The 18,993-nt window shown below is 43.9% G+C and overlaps 1 protein-coding gene across 7 annotated transcripts in view; it reads left to right on the top strand.

Annotated features, from left to right (window-relative positions):
* Nucleotides 1-18,993, top strand: part of Sh3d19 (SH3 domain containing 19) — a 148,254-nt gene that overhangs the window by 100,066 nt on the left and 29,195 nt on the right. For 2 of the 7 annotated variants that reach the window (XM_038347294.1, XM_038347293.1), the window contains exons 4-9: nucleotides 1,960-1,999; nucleotides 3,433-3,475; nucleotides 6,123-6,261; nucleotides 6,383-6,536; nucleotides 7,155-8,123; nucleotides 16,698-16,805. In XM_038347294.1, coding sequence (XP_038203222.1) covers nucleotides 1,984-1,999; nucleotides 3,433-3,475; nucleotides 6,123-6,261; nucleotides 6,383-6,536; nucleotides 7,155-8,123; nucleotides 16,698-16,805 — 1,429 coding nt within the window. In that variant the 5' untranslated portion in view covers nucleotides 1,960-1,983. Of the gene's footprint in view, nucleotides 1-1,959; nucleotides 2,000-3,432; nucleotides 3,476-6,122; nucleotides 6,262-6,382; nucleotides 6,546-7,154; nucleotides 8,124-16,697; nucleotides 16,806-18,993 lie in introns of all 7 variants that reach the window. The other 5 variants (XM_038347295.1, XM_038347290.1, XM_038347291.1 and 2 more) reach the window with 3 other exon arrangements.

Raw genomic sequence — 18,993 nt, 5'->3', positions numbered from 1 at the left:
GAAAGTTTGGGGGTATTTGTATCTGGTGGGGAAGCAGTCACTGGGGATCAACTGGGGAATTGAGAGAAGAGGAAGGCAGCACAGCGGCCCTCGCAGAAGGAGGAGATGGAGCAAAGGGAAACTGAGCTAGATTTGGGGTCCCAGTGACCCATTTGTCTTTAATCCCCGTGTGTCACTTACATCGTGACAGCTACACAAATGTCTATTTGTCCTGTCGCTGGACAAGAAGGCCAGATAGATGCAGTATTCTCTCATTCCCATGAACAAAATGAGGCGTGATCACCATCACCACTCCCATCCCCCCCTTTCATCTACTTAAGAAAATTTGTAGGGCTGGAGAGAAGGCTCAAGGGTTAAGAGAACCGGGTGCTCTTCCAGAAACCCTGAGGTTGATTTCCAGAACTCACGTGGCAGCTCACCAACATCTGTGACTTTTCTGGCCTCTGTGGGCACCAGGCATGCACAGAGTACACAGACATACATGTAGGCAAACATCCATACACAATATTCATAGTTACTGTTGGTGAGGGCTGGGAATCCAACCTGGGTCCTCTAGAGAAGCATCTCATGCTCTTACTCATTTCCCCAGCCACTAATTTAACAAGAAGAAAATTTAAAGAAAAAGTTGTAATGGTTTTTTATCTTAGCAGCTAATTAAGATTTATGTTTTACTAGCCCAGAATCTAACCCTGATGAGAAGAGAGCCTTTATTACCTTTTTAAGATAATATTCCCCTGGGAGGTGGTGGTACACGCCTTTAATCCCAGTACCTGGGAGGCAGAGGCAGGCGGATTTCTGTGAGTTCGAGGCCAGCCTGGTCTGCAAGAGCTAGTTCCAGGATAGGCACCAAAAACTACAGAGAAACCCTGTCTCGGAAGAAAAAAAAAGATAATATTCCACAGCTAGCTGCTTTTTCAAATTTCTTTAAAGTTTTTAAATAGGTATTAATTGGATATATATGACCTTTCATTAGCTTTTTTGCTGTTCATTTGCTTTGGTTTTTTTAAAGACAGGGCTTTATTACATAGCTCAGATTGGCCTTAAGTTTATAGTGATTCTCTTGCCTTCCAGATGCTGAGATTATAGGCCCTTTCATTAACTTTTTGAGACAAAGATATCTGTAGAATTCAAATTTAGCTGGCACTGTTTTCATACCATGAATTGGGAACTGTTAGAAGCACTTAGAAGCAGGGCTGTCAGAAGATGAGCTAACCCTGTTTTACGAAGGGAAACTAAATCCGGGGAGGTAAGTAGCTCACAAGGTAGAGCCGGGATGTGGACCACAGAGTTGGCCACTCTGGATGCCCCTGATGTCACATGCATCTGCTCACACCCTGCCCAAAATAATGTCGCTGCTGAGTTTATGATTGTGACTTTTACCAATAGGGTGTTCTATAACAGGGACATCTAAAACCTAAAATCCTTCTATATATTTGTTTCCTCTGATCATTTAATAGATAATTTAAAATAATTTAGGACCAAGACTAAAATCCAACTCACCTAGTACCAAAGGAGACCAGCAATATGGAGAAACGAGCTTCTCTGAACCTTCCCCACTGTCACAGCCGTGACCTCAGGTTGCTGACTTGCCTGTGCATCTCTCTTCCTATGGCTTACAGAGAATCAAAGAAGGTCTTTCCGGGCTTATGATCCCACTAAAACAGAGGGTTCTGTATTGGTGGTAACAGTACAAATCCACTCTCAACTTCTGACCATATGAAACTATGTATGGTTCATCAACTTTTCTTCTCCAGTTAAGTGTGCAGAATGGGGGAGAACGTGGAGATCTTCCCCACAAGTGGTTCTTTAGAATGGGTTCCTTGAGAACAGAGGCAATACCTCTTAGGTCAAAGCAACGTGGCAGGTGGTCTTGTTTCTGAGATCCTCATAGAGCATAGGCAACTGGCTCACCCTCTCGCTCCCTTTCCTCTTCTGTAACCCCTTCTTTTTCTCCCTTAGCATTCATGAATAGTACAGAGCACAATGCCCCGTGGAAGAGGTACGTTTATGCCAATGAGACTTAAGTCTTGGGGAAAGTGTGCCTTATCTGCTGATTCCGTCTTCAGTGGTGATGGTGGGGACTTGACTGAACCAATGAAACCTTAACAATCAGACGTCTCGCACAGAGCTCTGACCTCCTCTCCCCTTCTGGTAGATAAACGTCCCTCAAGGTGGCTCAGCCTTGATCCGAATGTCAACTGTTGGTGGAGCCAGATGGTACCATGAGCACGTTCCAAGTTGAGACCCATACATGGGTTTTGGATTTCATATGTTGGGGTTTTTCCACCTATGCAGCCCAGTGTAGGTTCAGCTGTCTCAGTGTAGCCCAGATTTCATTCCTGCCTTCACCCGTGTCACCTTCAGCTCGGGCAGCCATGCTCAGAGAAAAGTTGGAAGACAAAGAAGAGATGCACGCTCCCAGTCTTCCAAAATCAGAAGCACCGGGAGAGTAATGGAGAGGCAGGTGGTGAAAGCTACTGTTTGAGTACAAATGCCCTTGTGTGCAAGTCTTTATGGTAGAGTAGTTGAAGATGCCACCCACCGAAGGGATCTTTGAAAATAGAGATATTGTTTTGTTATATCAAAATGGATCTCCAAATGTGACCTATTTGCCACATTGTCCTATTGAATTGATTTCCTTTATAAATAAAATTCAGGAAAAAAATTTAAGCCATGAAGCTTTTATTTGGGCCTGGCGAGGTGAGTAGATAGATTCTCACCATGTAGCGTGGACCAGCCTGGAATTCCCTGTGTAGGCCAGGCTAGCCCTGGACTCTGGAAGATCTACCTGCATCTGCCTCAGCACTAGGACTAAAGACATGCACTACCATACCTGGCTGCCATGGAGAGGTTTGAGTTTGAGAGTTGAGGGAGAAGTCATTGCTTCACACACAAAAATGTGTGTTATAAATATGACCGTGAAAGAGTCTTGAGTACCTTTATATTTATTATTATTTCTTAATCAATAGAACTACTATAAAGGTCAAAAAGCTAGAAAATAGATTTTAAGAATGTGTTACTTCTACACTTTTTACAATAGAAATTTAAACTATTGTAATAGGACAGTCCTGTGGATAAAATTTAAAATTTCCTTCCCATTGTTACTTCATGTCATAATCTTAATGCCCCACCCTGCAGTCCCTCTCCAATAACTTTTCTCTGTTCTTTCTTCCCATGGTGATTTTTCAGAATGTCGTAATATTTTAGATGCTATTTGAAATCTATTATTTTCTTCTGCAATACAAATATATGATTATAATTATCTGTGCCATATCCAAAGATCATTTTGATTTATTTTTCTTAGAGGTATTAATGGTAATTACCTTCCATATGTGTCCTTGTAAGCTTATTTCTAGTTGTGTATTCTACAGAAATTGATTCTTTACTGAATACACTGATATGGTGCTACACTAGCTTATTTTTTTCTCCTAGCTTCTCGGACCTGTATTCAGAGTGAACTTCATCGGGATAGGAGGTATGATTACATATATAGTAGAGGGGATATTCTGATCATGTAAATTAAAGTATCTCAACAATTGGCAGATTATTTCACCTTCGTAAACCATGTTATACTGAGATCTACCTCAGCAATACATCTCTGAATCAATCTCTAAGTTTGAGAAATGAAGGTTTTGCTTTAGAGAAGTAACACAGACCTTAAAAGATTCTTCTGTGTTTGCTGGATTCAATTTTAAATTAATTATTAAGCAACTGTTCAATGTAAATGTTATTATAATGATTTAGAGAAATGATCTGTTCTTCATAAGTACTAATAAATGTTGCCTAGACATAGAAATGGAGGGCAGGGTAGAAAATGGGTCAGAAGGGTAACAGAAAAGGCTAGATAAGTATATAGATGGATAAATGGTAGAGAGATAAATAGAAAGAGGGTGAAAGAGAAGAAAAGGGTGATAGATAGATAGATGGTAGATAGTAGATAGATAGATAGATAGATAGATAGATAATAGATAGATGATAGATGATAGATAGATGGTAGATAGTAGATAGGTAGGTAGGTAGGCAGACAGACAGACAGATAGTAGATAGGTAGGTAGATAGATGGTAGATGGATGATAGATAGATAGATAGATAGATAGATAGATAGATAGATAGATAGTAGATAGGTAGATAGATAGATAGATAGATAGATAGGTAGATGATAGGTAGATAGGTAGATAGATAGATAGATAGATAGATAGATAGATAGATAGATAGATAGACAGATAGATAGAAGAATGAATGGAAAGCAGATAGACAAATAAAAGGATGGACAGGTAAATTTTTATGAGTCAACATCCCTGCTTGATGTGGGATTCCCCTCTGTATGCTGTGGATATCATTGGTTAATAAAGGAACTGCTTTGGGCCTATATAGCAAAGCTATAGGGGAACAGAGCTAGGTGGGGAAAACTAAACTGAATGCTGGGAGAAAAAAGAGCAGAGTCGAGAGAAGCCATGTTGCCCCTCCAGAGCCAGACAGAACTTTACCTGGTAAGCCACAGCCACGTGGCAATACACAGATTACTAGAAATGGGTTAAATTAAAATGCAAGAGCTAGCTGATAAGAAGCCAGAGCTAATGGGCCAAGCAGTGATTTAAATAATATGGTTTCCATGTGGTTATTTCGGGGCTAAGCAGCCAGAACTAACTAGCAGCCTCCTTCCTACAAATTGGTTCCCAATGCTTTCAACTTTTTCAAAATGCAGTAAGGATAGTGAAGAACAAGGACTATTTTGGTCAGTGCAATAAGGAGGCAGTTTCCCTCAGCAACCCAGGCTGGTCTAGAACTCTTTATGTAGCCCTGAAAAGTCCTGGACTTGCTGCAACCCCCAGCCTTAGACTTCTGAGAGTTAGAATTACAGGCATAAGCCACTTATCCCAGCAGAACAACTTCAGACTGAGACAGGGCCAAGTTCAAATCCTGACTTCAGTATTTTCCTATCATATGACTTAAGACAAGCGACTGTATCTCCTTAGCTTCCATGTCCCTCTCTGTAAAGTGCTGGCCATGCCCACCTCACCAGTTGTCATGGGGATTAATGTATATTTATATATTTATAGTGTTCAACATTAACAGGTAACTCTTAGTTAGAAAAGGCTATCAGCAGGGGTTCTAGGGAATTCGGTTCAGATTTAACAATACTTCACAAGCTAGCAGGAGAGTGTGTATATGTGCACAGTTTTGATAACATATTTCTGTTTCCATGGAGTGCTAGAGAAGACAAAATATCATTATTCCTGTTTATTAGATAAGAAACTGAAGTTCAGAGACGTTGACTGGCCTTCCTAGGGTCACATAGTTGGGGTTTGCTAGAAAAGCATGTTGAAAATAAAGCATAAAAACATAGACTCAGAAGCCAAGCATAGTGGCACCTTTTTAATCCCTGCGCTCAAGAGGCTGAGACAGGTGGATCTGAGTTTGAGGCTAGCCTGGTCTACATAATGAGTTCCAGGACAGCAGAGCTACACAATGAGACCCTGCCTTCAAGAAAATAAATAAATGAAAACAAACAAACAAAACCGTAGACTAAGAGTAGCAAAGGAAGGTTCTCCTGAGTCACCACAACACAGATATTCCAGATAAATCATCAAGTCATGTACAGAATTGACTAGGGGTGTGTATATAACGCCAGGTCCTCATGGTAAACATGTGAATTTAAAACACTTAAAGGTAACCGAGTTGAGGCAGAGATAGTGTGAGAATAATGATATTCATCACATGGGAGTTTGCACTTTGTATATACTTTATCGTCACAGGAACCCAAACAAGTCTACCACCAACATGATCTACTGTGTGCCACACATTCGTTTGTCCCACTAGCCAACAGCAGAGCTGTGGAATCAAACTGAAAGGCCTGCATTAGCCCTGTCCATTATCAACCAAAGCAGAGCTAAATGCACCAGACCTAATTCTCAGCTTTTCAGGATTCTTGGAGGATGGTGGTCATCCACTCTCTTGAAGCCTGCCTGGCTATACTGTGCAGCTACCAGGACCAGAAAGACCATTCTGAGACCTCTAATAGATTTGGATGCTTTTTTATGGAAAGTGATTTCTGCCCTGAGTCTCGGATGACGGTAGCTTGTTTCCTACCGAGAACCTCACTGGGGCTTTCCATCTTCCAGACGCCCAGAGATCACCATTGTGGCGGCAGAGCCACTGAGGCCGGCCTCGTGGTTCCCAGGAGCTCCATCACCCGGACTGGGATTTCCCTCCACCCCCGTAGCAGGCCCTTGGAGACCCAGTGACTTGGTTCCTGCTGAGGTTCGTAGACACCGCTTTGCCTTTTCTTTCTCAAATTAAACTCAAAGGTTTTGACAATGAGACTTGAAGCACCTTGCCTGTTGCCCATAGATATAGGCAATTTTCATCCTTTGTTTTCCAGCTCCCGCCTTCCTATGAGCAAGTGATAAAAGAAATCAACCAAGTTCAGGTTAACGCTACCAATAACAATAATGCCGCTGCCACACCAAGGAGAACCATTACTTCTGCAACTCAGACCGACTTTCCGGAAGAAATAGACAGCGATCTGCCTCAAAGTAATGCGAGTAATTGCTCTTACCTAATCAGCTGGCCTCCAGGCTTTAAAATAATTTACAAGTCGTGCATAATTTATTGAGCCCTGCTTCCTAGGCTCCATGACCACTGTATGCTTTCTTAATTTAGATATGCAGCAATTGCTGTAATTGATCTTTCCCAAGCATTGCAACCCCAATCTCGGCCCATATCTCAAAAAAGAGCCTGTTTAACTCACAGTCTGCATTACTGTGGGTTCCCTCTATTCCCAAGGAGAAGGCGTTTACATTTAGCAAGTTGAGCTGGTAAGATGCTGAGGGAGACTGTTCTCTGGGCTTCTTTGGGGTCTTTTATTAGGGAGAGAGAGAGGGAAGAGTGACTTGCCTTGGGAAGCAAAGCACTGAAGTTGTTGGGATTTTGACAACCAGATAGAAATGGTTCGTGTGATGTCTGATGAGAACTAGGAACCTAATGGTGCTGTAAATTATACAATGGTTATGTTATACAAAAACAAATGCAAGTTATACACTCCAGTAAGTGGTTTTGCAGTGACTTTGTCTGTCTGTCTGTCTGTCTGTCTTTCTTTCTTTGCTTTCAAATGATAGCATGGTAACTTTGCTTTGTTCCTTTGGTCCTGTCAGCCCTGCAGGCGCCTCTCAAGCCTCTTCAGGCTTCTCCAGCAGCCTCAGCTGGTAATCCCCCACCAAGTGTGGCGCCTTTAATAGTCTTTGATGTTTGTGAAGAGCAAAATTGTCCTGAAAACCCCAGTGCTACAAGATGTCCGGTGCCAAGACCAAGATCAAAGAGCAACCTCAGACCAGTAGCTAGAGATAGTAACGGCGAAGAGAAAGGGATCCGGAAAAGCCCTGCGGGCCCAAGAGAAGGCTGGCTGCTGGACAGCACCTGCAGCTTAGATAGTCAGGCCGTGATGAACATGATGAACACAGAACAAAGCCAAAATATTGTTTCCAGGATCAAAGCCTTTGAGGGTCAGACAAACACAGACATCTCGGAACTGCCCAAGAAACCAGAGATTATCCCTCGCACGGTTCCCCCGAAACCTGCTGTTTCCTCAGGGAAACCCTCGGTGGCGCCCAAGCCTGCTGCTAACAGGGTTTCTGGACAGTGGGACTCTTGGACGGGAAACAGGCTGAAGGTGACTTCCAGAGAAGGGCTCACCCCATCCTCATCGCCACAAGAAGCCGGGAGCATCCCAAAACCTGAATTGCCAAAGAAACCAACTCCTGGCCTTACGCGCAGTGTGAACCATGAGATTCCGGGAGGAAGGCCCGTGGCCGAGCACCCTGATGCAGGGAAGAAAATCCCAACTCCTGCTCCCCGGCCTTTGCTGCCGAAGAAATCTGCCTCCCCAGATGTCCCAACTTACCCTTCGGTTCCACCAAAACTGGTTTCGGTTCCTCCCCGCCTCTCAGTAGCATCCCAAGCCAAAGCGTTCAGGTCACCGGGAGAAGGGCCTCCAGCCAACCCTCCAGTCCCAGCTCTGCAGAGCAAGGCCCTGGGGGACATTGACCTCATCAGCTTTGACGATGATGTTTTGCCCACCTCAGGGAGCCCCGCCGAAGAACACCTCGGTTCTGAGACGGTTCTAGGTGAGTTAAGCTCTGGAGTGGTGGGGAACCCGAACTCATCAGTGGAGTCTACAGTGCGTGTCACTGTTTTGGTTTTCGGTACTTAACGCATGCATGGGGTCAGGGGTGGTGTGCGTTCCGAGATAATATAACAGAAATAAGAGACATGGGGTGAGTACTTCAGGGCACAGAGGGAAAGGAGAACCTGAGGTGGGAGGTGAGAGTCATGGACAGGTGCTAGAACACACGGATTTTTAGTATATGGGCCAGAGGTGAGCAGGACCAGGGCTGGGGATCAGTGACTTCCCTTAGGGGCAGTGTGAAGTTCGGGGCTTTACATCGAAAGCATCTGGGGACTTAGCAGTAGGAGAATGAGATGGAAGCTTCTCACGGAGGGAGACTCAGGTGGGGACCCCGCAAGGGTCCTCGCTGAGAGCCAGAAGGCCTGCCCGAGGAAGGATCCTGCAAGAGTGATAGCTAGCGCCCACTCAAGAGTCTTTCCCACGCCCCTCACGGTGCGTCTTGACAATGCAGATTTCTGTAAATAAAACTCAACAATTGTCAGCGTGCTGCCAAGATCAGGATAATTAAATTTCCCTAAGGCCAAGAGAATGTTTTCTTTCCTCACACTGTTAGGACAGCAAAGCTTATCTCTCCGTGAAGTAAAGCTTAATCTTCCATCTGTCAAACTAAGCTAATCCGCAGATCACTGATAAAATTCCCTTTACTATTGTTTGCTTATTTGGATGAAATTTGTGGGAATATAAACTTAATAGTATGTTCCAGAGTTTAACTGTTATCTTATAAATATTAAGCATGCCTCAGAATGGTATAGAACACACTATTTTAAAGCCTATGTCTGGCCAACAGGATAGCTAGATATCAGCACAGCACTTGGGAGACTAAGTTAGGAAGGTCACAAGTTCAAGGACAACCTGGGCTACAGCTGAGACTTGTCTCGAACAAACAAAAAATCTTGTATACCATGTACATGATAGCGGACATATTTGTTAAATATTTAATGCATACAACTGGCTTTGGCAAATAAAGCAAAAAGACATGCCTCATGTCCATCAAAAAGCAGAGGTCAAATATTAGGCCGTATTGAGTGTTCCGATGGCCCTAACACAGCGATGAATACTATTCTTATTTAATGCATACAACTCAAACATTAATTTGATTTAATACAGAAACAGCAGGGCATCATTGGCCTCACTTTGCAGATAAAGTAAACAGACCAAGAGACTTTCAGTGCCTCTTGTCATAAAACTATTTTCCCAGCCAAGCCTCTTGCATGCATGCGTGTGTGTGTGCGTGAGTGTGTATGTGTGTGTGCGTGTGTGTACGTGTGCGTGCGTGTGGCGTGTGTGTGTGTGTGTGTGTGTATGTGCATATATGTGTGCGTGTATGTGTGTGTCCATTGAGATTTGTGTATCATTGGGGGTCAAACCCGAGGCTTCATTCATAGTGCTGCCGACTGATCTGCATCCCCAGAGGTCTTTTTATTCTGCCTGGTTTATTTTTCACATGACGTTTGCTACTCAACATTTTAAGGACTCCCTAAGCCAAGTAAAACCTCAGAGACTGGGCTGGAGAGATGGCTCAGAGGTTAAGAGTACTGGCTGCTCTTCCAGAGGTCCTGAGTTCAACTCCCAGCAACCACATGGTGGCTCACAACCATTTGTAATGGGGTCTGGTGCCCTCTTCTGGCCTGTAGACATACACATAGGCAGGATATTGTATACATAATAAATAAATAAATATTTAAAAAAAAACTCAGAGCCCTTTTTAATGTGGTTGCCAATATCGTTTTCTTATCCAAACCTTTTGATGATACAAGGATCAGAGAAGGACAGAGATGGGGAAACAATGCAAACCAAACATACATTGCCTTTCTAACCTACTAGGTACTGTGGGATGGAAACTTGGTTAAACGCTGGAATTTCTTCTGTATCATTAAGACAGATATCTTCAGACAGGAAGTCGAACGGCAGACATTCAGTCGAACGGCTATAGTTCCATCCCTCAGCACCTTGATTTCTACCACTTCATTGCACAACATTTAATTATGAGGGTCGTCTTTTGGCAAAACGTATAATTTGCACGCCTCACCTGACTCTAACCATTGCTCTCGACTATGAAGTCATAGGGAGTCCATTGTTTCTCTTGTAAACCTACCCCTCTATTTCTCACCTCCCCTGGTGACAGCCTCACACATAGCCTTCCCTAGAGAGACAGAGGCCATCCCTGAGTCTTCTCACTGCGCCACAGGGTACCTATTTGGACTTGGAGTAGAGCAGGCTCTCACACCGTTGCTGTGTGACTTTTAGCATTTCCCTTACCCTCAAAGGACGTCTGTTTCCTCATACATGAAATCATACTAATACCCCTTGCCAGGCAGGGGTGGCACACGCCTTTAATCCCAACACTCGGGAGGCAGAGGCAGGTGGATCTCTGTGAGTTCAAGGCCAGCATGGTCTACAAGAGCTAGTTCCAGGACAGGCACCAAAGCTATAGAGAAACCCTGTCTCGAAGAAAAAAAAAAATGCCCTATCATGGAGGATGTTACCGGGGCTTACGTGGTTGTGTAGGAGAGCCCTGCCACTACGGTAGCCTGGGGTGTAATGGTTCCTTTCTGCTGTCACATCTGTTAAGCCGCTGTCACCTGCTGGCCTTACCTTGTGGCCCATCCCCAGAGCGGCCTCCTCACTTCGTCTCTGTCTGCTGCCCCACTTCCAGCCTTTGTGCCGAGATCACTGCAGCTTTCTTCTAAACCGAGCTCTCTCAGGCTTTTCATCTGAACTATGGCTGCCTGAGGGATTGTTCCAGAGTGCACACTGGCCTTGTGGCTCCCCATACTTGTTCCCCTCCGGAGGTCTTCAGGGTCATCTCAGCCCCTCGGTACTGATGAATTTTTCGTTTGGTTTTTGACTGGGGATTCTGTGAGGCTTTGCTGTTATTTTGGTGGCATTGTCATTATAAATGAAAGTGTATGGCCTCTCCGAACCCTTGCCTAATTGGTCCAGGCATCAGCCAGAAACTGGGGGAGGAACACAGAAGAAAACTCAGAAATATATCTTTGCTCCTCTTTGTCTTCCCTCAAATATAATGAAAAACTAATAGAAATGTTCATAAAATGAAGTTGCCATATTAATCTCAGGAAATAGAGATCAGAAAATACCTGACACTATGGAAACATTGTAAAGATTAGAAAAATTATTAAAGGAAAACTCATAAAACAGACAATTTAATATTGGATTCATTTCTTAGGTAGAATGCCTTCCAGGTTAATGTAATAAAGCCAAGAAGTATTAGCGATTCCACTTCACACCCTTACAAATCATACCCAGTTGTCAAAAAATAAATAAAAGGTAGAATATTTCTACTGTCAACTCCATTATACAGACCAGAATAATAGTTTAGCAGCCAAGCTCTGCTATTCGCAAAACTCCAGGGAGAGAAATGACAGGAAAGCAAGCCAGAGATGGGGAAACTATTTGCAGTGACAAGCATATTACTACAGACAGGTAATGGCCAGAAGACAACTTTATCGCCAGTGTCTCTATCAGCCCAGTAATGAAGACCAGGCATGGATGAGAAGGGCCGGCGTGTTTGGCAACACGTGTAGAATAATTGGTATTGATATGAGGGACTGGAAGGAAGACAGAATGAACACGGCAAGTGAAAACACAGAAAAGAAGTCATTGGACGGTACATGTGTCATGGGATGCGTGAGCAGCCTCTGATAGAGTTATCGCCACAAGGTTGTTAACCTCCAGTAAGTCACAGGATCCTGAGAACCTGAAGCCGACTGTGACTCTTTTATCTCCTTTCCAAAGGCATCCATTAGCTTGTGCACAAACAGTTTGAGGTGCAACATTCAGCATGTCCTGACCATTCCTGAGCTCTAGATAAGAACACTGAAGATAATACATGCACGTGTGTCTGTTGCTGTTCTATCGCTGTGACCAAACACTATGACTAAGGCAACGTGTAGAAGAAGGAGTTTATGGTTTTGGAGGGTTAGGGTTCATGACGGTTGTAGATCGAGTTTCCATCTAGACTGCCAGGCAGCTCTGTTCCACCGGCTGCTCCCCAAATAATTATACACAGATGTACTAATTATAAATGCTTGGCTGATAGCTTAGGCGTGTTACTAACTAGCTCTTACAACTTAAATTAACCCATATTTCTTATCTACCCTCTGCTACGTGGCCATACCCTCTTTCAGCGCGGAATGTTTATTTTGCTTCTCTCTGCATCTCCCTGAGACTCCCCAGACTCTGCCCTTCTTCCCAGCACGCTCCTAGTCTGGCTCTCCCACCCAATCTCTTCCTGCCCAGCTATAGGCCAGTCATCTCTAGTTACTAACCAATGAGAGTAACACATATTTACAGAGTACAAAGATAGTTCTATAATAGACCATCCTAGCAGGGAGCATGCAGCAGTCAGGCAACCTGGTGCTGGAGCAGTAGCTGAGAGCTATGGTTTCTTATTATTGTTTATTAGTATTATTGTTGCCTTGGAAAAACAATGAGATTTTAGTTCTGTTGTTGTTTTGTTTTGTTTTGTTTTGTTTTGTTTTGAGCGAGGGTTTCTCTGTGTAGCCCTGGTTGTCCTGGATCTTGCTCTGTAGACCAGATTGGCCTCGAATTCAGAGATCCACCTGCCTCTGCCTCCTGGGTGCTGGGATTAAAGGCGCATGCACCACCATGCCTGGCTACGAAGCATTAAGATTTATTGACAACATCCCTTTAGATTAATAGTCCAATTCAACCTATTGTTTCCTTATACCTAATATCTCCATCTTCAAAACTGCTTCCAAACCATTTGGGGGGGAAAGTACTTAATTTTTCTTTCTTTCTTTTTTTTTTTTTTTTTTTTTAAAAAAGCTCTTTCTTACAGTATACATTTTTAAAAAATGTTTGCCATCATTTTTTTCCAATCATGAAATGAAAGTATTCTGAAGTTAATTCAGAGTTCCCCAGTTGATATTCAGGTTGTTTCCCTGTATTTTGCTTTTGTTTCATTTCTTTTAGAAACAATCCTCTAATATCTACTCACATAAAATTTACTTCCAGTGTTTTCGTTTCTGGAGTAAGTTTTGTAAAAGTAAGGCCCAGGACCAAAGGTCACAAGCTTGGGATCTTTGAACAGATGCCAGTGATGTAGCCCTCCTTCTAGGCTGTGCCTGCAGCACCCAAACACAAAGGGACGTGCCACGCTTGCTTTGTATGTTGCCCACATTCAGGAGAAAAAAGTAAGCTTCAGCAATTAGGGGTGTGCCTCATTTGGAGGGAGTGCATAGGGTCCGGTTCCACCATCCTCGAGATAAAAGCCAGGCCTTTGGTCCTCCTCCTTCTCTTCGATTGGTCAGCTCTGGTTGTGGTCTGTCAGATGGAGCCCAGCCCGGCACAACATGCCAGTGACCGCGTGGCTCAAAAGCACAGCTGGAACCCATCACCACACCTTTCCTGCCGGTCTGCAATGGTGGGACACTGGTAGGCACACATAACGGAGTAATGACGCGTGGCCAAGCCAGTTACTTAGCGCAGCTCAGAAGGAGGCTGAGAGGTCTTTTTGCATATAAACCGTAGCATCGCTTCTTATGTTTCCAGCCTTCGTCCTAGGACTACGTGGCTGGCCCTTTGACAGGACTGTTGAGATCTGCCCTCTGCGGAGTGCAGGATTTGAGGCAGGGTTTCCTGAAGCTAGCCTCTGCAGCAAGCTGGATTTGGGTCTTCCTGTGCCCGCCTCTCCACAGCACCTATTGACCCCTTTCTCCGTCCACCACCCACCCTGCGCTCTTGCTGTGCACACACCCACCTACCCTGGATTGTGAAAACCTATAGGTAGTATATTGGCCCGGACTCCAATTTCAGGCATTTCACGGTCAACATTTTCTTCTCTCTCCAAACTCACCCAGCGATCATCACTTGTCAAAAACTATACCAATAACCAACAGATGAGAAATGTCAGGAACATCAGCTATAGCAGAAATACCACATGAAGGTTTGATTACACAGATATTATCAGCCTTGATCCTTTTCTTAACTCTTTGATCCTTTTGCAAGTAGAAAACAGAGGCCTGGGCTGGAGGGATGACTCAGAGGTTAAGAGCACTGGCTATTCTTCCAGGGGTTCCGAGTTCAATTTCCAGCAACCACATGGTGGCTCACAACCATCTGTAATGAGATCTGGTGCCCTCTTCTGGCATCCAAGCATACATGCAGACAGAAAATTGTGTACATAATAAATAAATAAAGATTTATTAAGAGAGAGAGAAAGAGAGAGAGAGGAGAGAGAGAGAGAAAGAGAGGAGAGAGAGAGAGAGAGAGAGAGAGAGAGAGAGAGAGAGAGAGAGAGAGAGAGAGAGAGAGAGAGAGAGAGAGAGAACAAAGGCCTGGGAGATTCTGAAAAATGGTCTGTAGTAGCTGAGGTTTGGGGTAAGGGTTGAGGATGATTGGAAGGCAAGGCCAAGCTTCTGCAGCTTGTAGAGGGTAGGGGAGGCTGGTAGTTCTAGGTTCCAGAAGACCAAGGAAGCAGCATAGAGCAGTGGCTGGGGAAGAAGTGACGAAGAGAAAAGGGAGATGCTATAGATCATGTCATTTTATTTTATTTTTGCTATTCTATTTATTTTCAGGTCTCCCATCTTTTTAAAATTATTTTCATGATGGTGTGTGTGTATGTGTGTATATATATGCCTGTGTATGTGTCTATGTGTTTGTCTGTGTCTGTGTGTTATGTGTGTGTCTGTGTATATGTGTTATGTATGTCTGTGTGTTGTGTGTGTGTGTGTATGTGCTATGTATGTCTGCATGTTGTGCGTGTCTGTGTGTTGTGTGTGTGTATCTGTGTGGGTACACACACCTGTGTGCATGCAGAGTCCAGAGGCTAACATCCACTTCCTTCATCTGTTGCTCTCCCTTTTTTCTAAACGGAGTCTCTCACTGAACCTGGCGCTCCCCTTTTCTACTGTACTGGCTTGCAGGCCAACCCCAGGGGTCCTCTTGTCTCTGCTTCTTCAGTGCACCAAGCTTTTTTTTTTTTTGATTTTTCGAGACAGGGTTTCTCTGTGACTTTGGAGCCTGTCCTGGAACTAGCTCTGTAGACTAGTCTGGCCTCGAACTCACAGAGATACACCTGCCTCTGTCTCCCGAGTGCTGGGATTAAAGGCGTGCGCCACCACCTCCCGGCCTTGCACCAAGCTTTTTATATGGATTCTAGGGGTTGAATCAGGTCCTCATGTTTGCATGACAAACCTTTTACCAACCGACCTATCTCCCAAGCCTTGGGTTTCCGGTCTTTCAAACACTTTTATAGGAGCTGGGGAGATGGTGGGTATGAGGGGGTATAAGTGCTTGCACAAATGTGACGGCCCGAATTTGGATCCCCAGCATCCACATAAAGTACAAGTATGGGCCAGTGCATCTGCAACCCCAGCTCAAAGTGGGGCAAAGATAGAGAGACCACTGGAGCTCACTGGCCAGTCAGCCCAACCAAAAAGCAGCAAGCTTCAGGGTCAGTTAAATAGTCTCTGTCAAAGGGACAAGAAAGACAGAGCAGGACACCTGGCATCCTCTTCTGGCCTCTGTACACATGTGCACATCCGTGTGAACCAGCAAACACACATACGCACACACCTATGCATACCCCACACCTACAAACAGTTTTTAAAGATTTATTGGGGGGCACATCCATGCATATTTATGTGCCACATGTGTGCCTGGTTCTCATGGAGACCAGAAGAGGCAGCAGGTCCCCTAGAATTGGAGTTACAGGCCTCATGTGGGTGCTGGGGATTGAACTTGGATCCTCTGCAAGAGCAGCAAGTACTCTTAGCTGCTGAACCATCTCTCCAGACCCACATACAAACGTTTTTCTAGACATATTTCTAAAATAATGAAAAGAACATTTACATTAAAGTTCGTTTCTTTCCATTTAAAAAATGGGTTTATAGTTATGTTTTGATTTAAAATACCCTAGGCATATCTGATTCACTTAAAATAAATTAATGAAGATGGAGAAATGTTAAATCATATATCTTTGCCCCAAAGTTAAACATATGAAGGATGATGTTTTATTTCTGTAATAAGAGGCCCTTATTACTTCCACATTATAGAAGTATGCCCTCACTAAGTTAAATCTAACACAGCTGGGCCCTTCCTGGCGTCAGGTCACACGTGGAGGAGGAGGCCGCTGGTGAGCACAGGGACGGGAGGAGAAGAGCCCTTCTGGGGCCCCGGGGGTGTTGCTGTCTAGAAAGAGTGCTTGTTGCAGTTACCCCTCATTTGCAGGCAGACATTTATGAAATGATTGCACTCCCCTGAAAGCTAGCTTCTACATAATTCAGGATTGTCCTGGATCTCTCTCATCAGAGAGGAAGAAAAGCCATATGAATTATTTACAGGGTACTAAATTATTTCCTTTTATGAGCTCCAACTTTGTTTTTGTCTCTGCAAACTGAGATTTTGTTTATCCATGAACAGTTTTCCCTGGGGCATGAAAAATAGGACTCTTAAATTATGAATGAGGCTTTTTTGTTTGAGTCCGTGTTAACTAAAACATGCACAAATAAACTATGTTTTTCATTAGATCCCTTTCAGCTCCCCACAAAAACAGAACCGACAAAGGAAAGAGCCGCAGCACCAGCGCCCACCAGGAAGCCTACTGTCATTCGAATCCCAGCCAAACCAGAAAAATGTAAGCTCTTCTCCGTCTTCCTAACTTACTCCTCCAAGAACTGAGGAGAGATCTGGATTAACTTATCAATGTCTGCTTTTGACATTTTATATATATATATATAAAACCTGCTGTCTGTTACTCACAGTCCCGGGCATCCCGGAGCAAGGCGTTCTCTCCCAGTTCTTTGGAGAATTCTCACTGTCAGTTTGTAATCTGTTTTTTCTCCAAGGTTGATTTTAGACAAAGAGAATAAGAGACTGTAGCTCTGAGAACAATCACAGTATTCTAAATCATCAGTGCCTCTGGTAAAGATGAGGGTAGAAGCAATGGAACTAATAGCAAATGAAATTCTATATGTCTATCATGGGTATATTTTTCCAGTCAGCTCAATCTTCATATGGCAGTGTGTGAATTATGCAAAGAACTATACCCAAAAGCTTTAGAAAATTACAACAGTTGTGCTTTTTAGGATCACTAAATTACAAAATAAATATCTTAAGATTGGTTTAATGCTAGATTTTTGTGTGTGTGTGCTTCCTTAGTTGATTTTTTTTTTTTTAAATCACACAGTCAATGAAGTTTTGTATCAGTTTTGATAGTACTTCAAAAAGAAATTTGATGTTTAGGGTTGGGGTTGTGAGTCTTTTGGTAGAATGCTTGATTAGAACGCTGGAAGCCCTGGGTTCAGTTTTCCTGGAAGTGTATAAAACCAGGAGAGGGTGAACACCTGTGATCCTTGCACTCAGAGGTGAAGGCAAGAAAATCAGGAGTTCGAGGTCATCTTTGGCTACACAAAGAAAGAAAGGAGGGAAGGATGGAGGGAAAAAGAAAAGAAAAAAATCTGTGGATTTTAGAGCCATCACTCAGCTATTTCATTCCTGCCTGCAGTGCTTTCGTGTGGCCCCTAGGCAGCGCCGTTGCCTTCGTCTGAAGGGAGGTTCTGCGGATTCCTCCTGACACAGTCACGCGGGGTACAATGTCCAGGGCTGGAGTACAGGAGAGTGTACAGGAGCATACACTTGAATTTAGGGGCCTGGCTTTTCTCTAAAATACTATGGAGAAGCATGATTTTGGTTTTCGTCTCTCGGTGGTTTTGTAATTAACCAATAGCGCTGAACCAGTAGCAAGAAATAGAACTGAGCTGCTGTGAAAAATGAGGAGAAAGTCAGGGCTCTGAAATTCCAGCAGGTCGTGCTTCCAGCAGGTCGTGCTTCTTTGAAGGTTATACCGTAGTGTTGATTAAGGAAATGGTGGCGTAATCGCCTTTGATGGTGTGGTACAGTCAGAAAGGAGCAAAACGATAGATAGCTCATTGGGTTATTCGCCTGCTTGCTGTTAGCTTATATTATGAATTTAACAGGCGTAGTAAAAAATAAAGATCACGAATGTTATAGGAACCTCATGTGGGTTTTGAGTTGACCCTTTGTGTTGGTTTGTTTTTGACTTGCTAAGACTGGAATCCAGCCCTCTCTCATGGTTTACACTGAACTCTATTCTAGTCTCTAATGCCAGGTGCCCCCAAGACCACCCCAAGTCAACGAATCATGTTCATTTCAGCCAGTCTTGTGATTTGCTAGTTCTAAAGACGGTTGGTCCTACATCAGGCCGTGGTGGCACAGGCCTTGAAGCTCGGCACCCGGGAAGTAGATCTCTGCAAATTAGAGGCCAGCCTGGTCTACAAAGCCAGTTTCGGGACATCGAGCACTGTTACAGAGAAACCCTACCTCAGAAAAAAGAAGGAGAGGGGAGATGGTCCCTCCCTCCCATTTTACAGTCTAAGTTCTGAGTGCCAGCTAACAGCCCAGAAAAGCAGGCATCCCTAAGGGCCTGCTGTTTACGTCTCCTAAATTGGGTTAATAACACTGACATGAAAGGGTAAGTCATGGAGCCATCTTAAATTATCTTCCAAACAAAACCCCAGGAACTATCAAAAAGGTGAATCTGCCCTGCTGGGTGTTAAGAGAATTGATTTGCCAAAATAGCTTCCAAAGAGTTAGTTCCAGCAAAAATCAGTGCCTCAGAATTCTATTAGTACGATTTTTAACATTGTGAGTTTGTTTTTTAATGGACATTTTGCCGGCATGCGTGTCTGTGTAGCGTGTGCTTACAGTGCTTGAGGAAACCAGAACAAGATGTCAGGTCCCCTAGCACCAGAGTGAGAAATAACTGTGAACTGCCAGGTGGGTGCCGGGAATCGAACCCGGGT

Source organism: Arvicola amphibius, chromosome 11 (assembly GCF_903992535.2).
Source record: "Arvicola amphibius chromosome 11, mArvAmp1.2, whole genome shotgun sequence".
In the NCBI taxonomy this organism is placed as follows: domain Eukaryota; kingdom Metazoa; phylum Chordata; class Mammalia; order Rodentia; family Cricetidae; genus Arvicola; species Arvicola amphibius.
The sequence above is the reverse complement of the archived record's forward strand: the minus strand, read 5'-3'. Positions and strand labels throughout refer to the sequence as shown.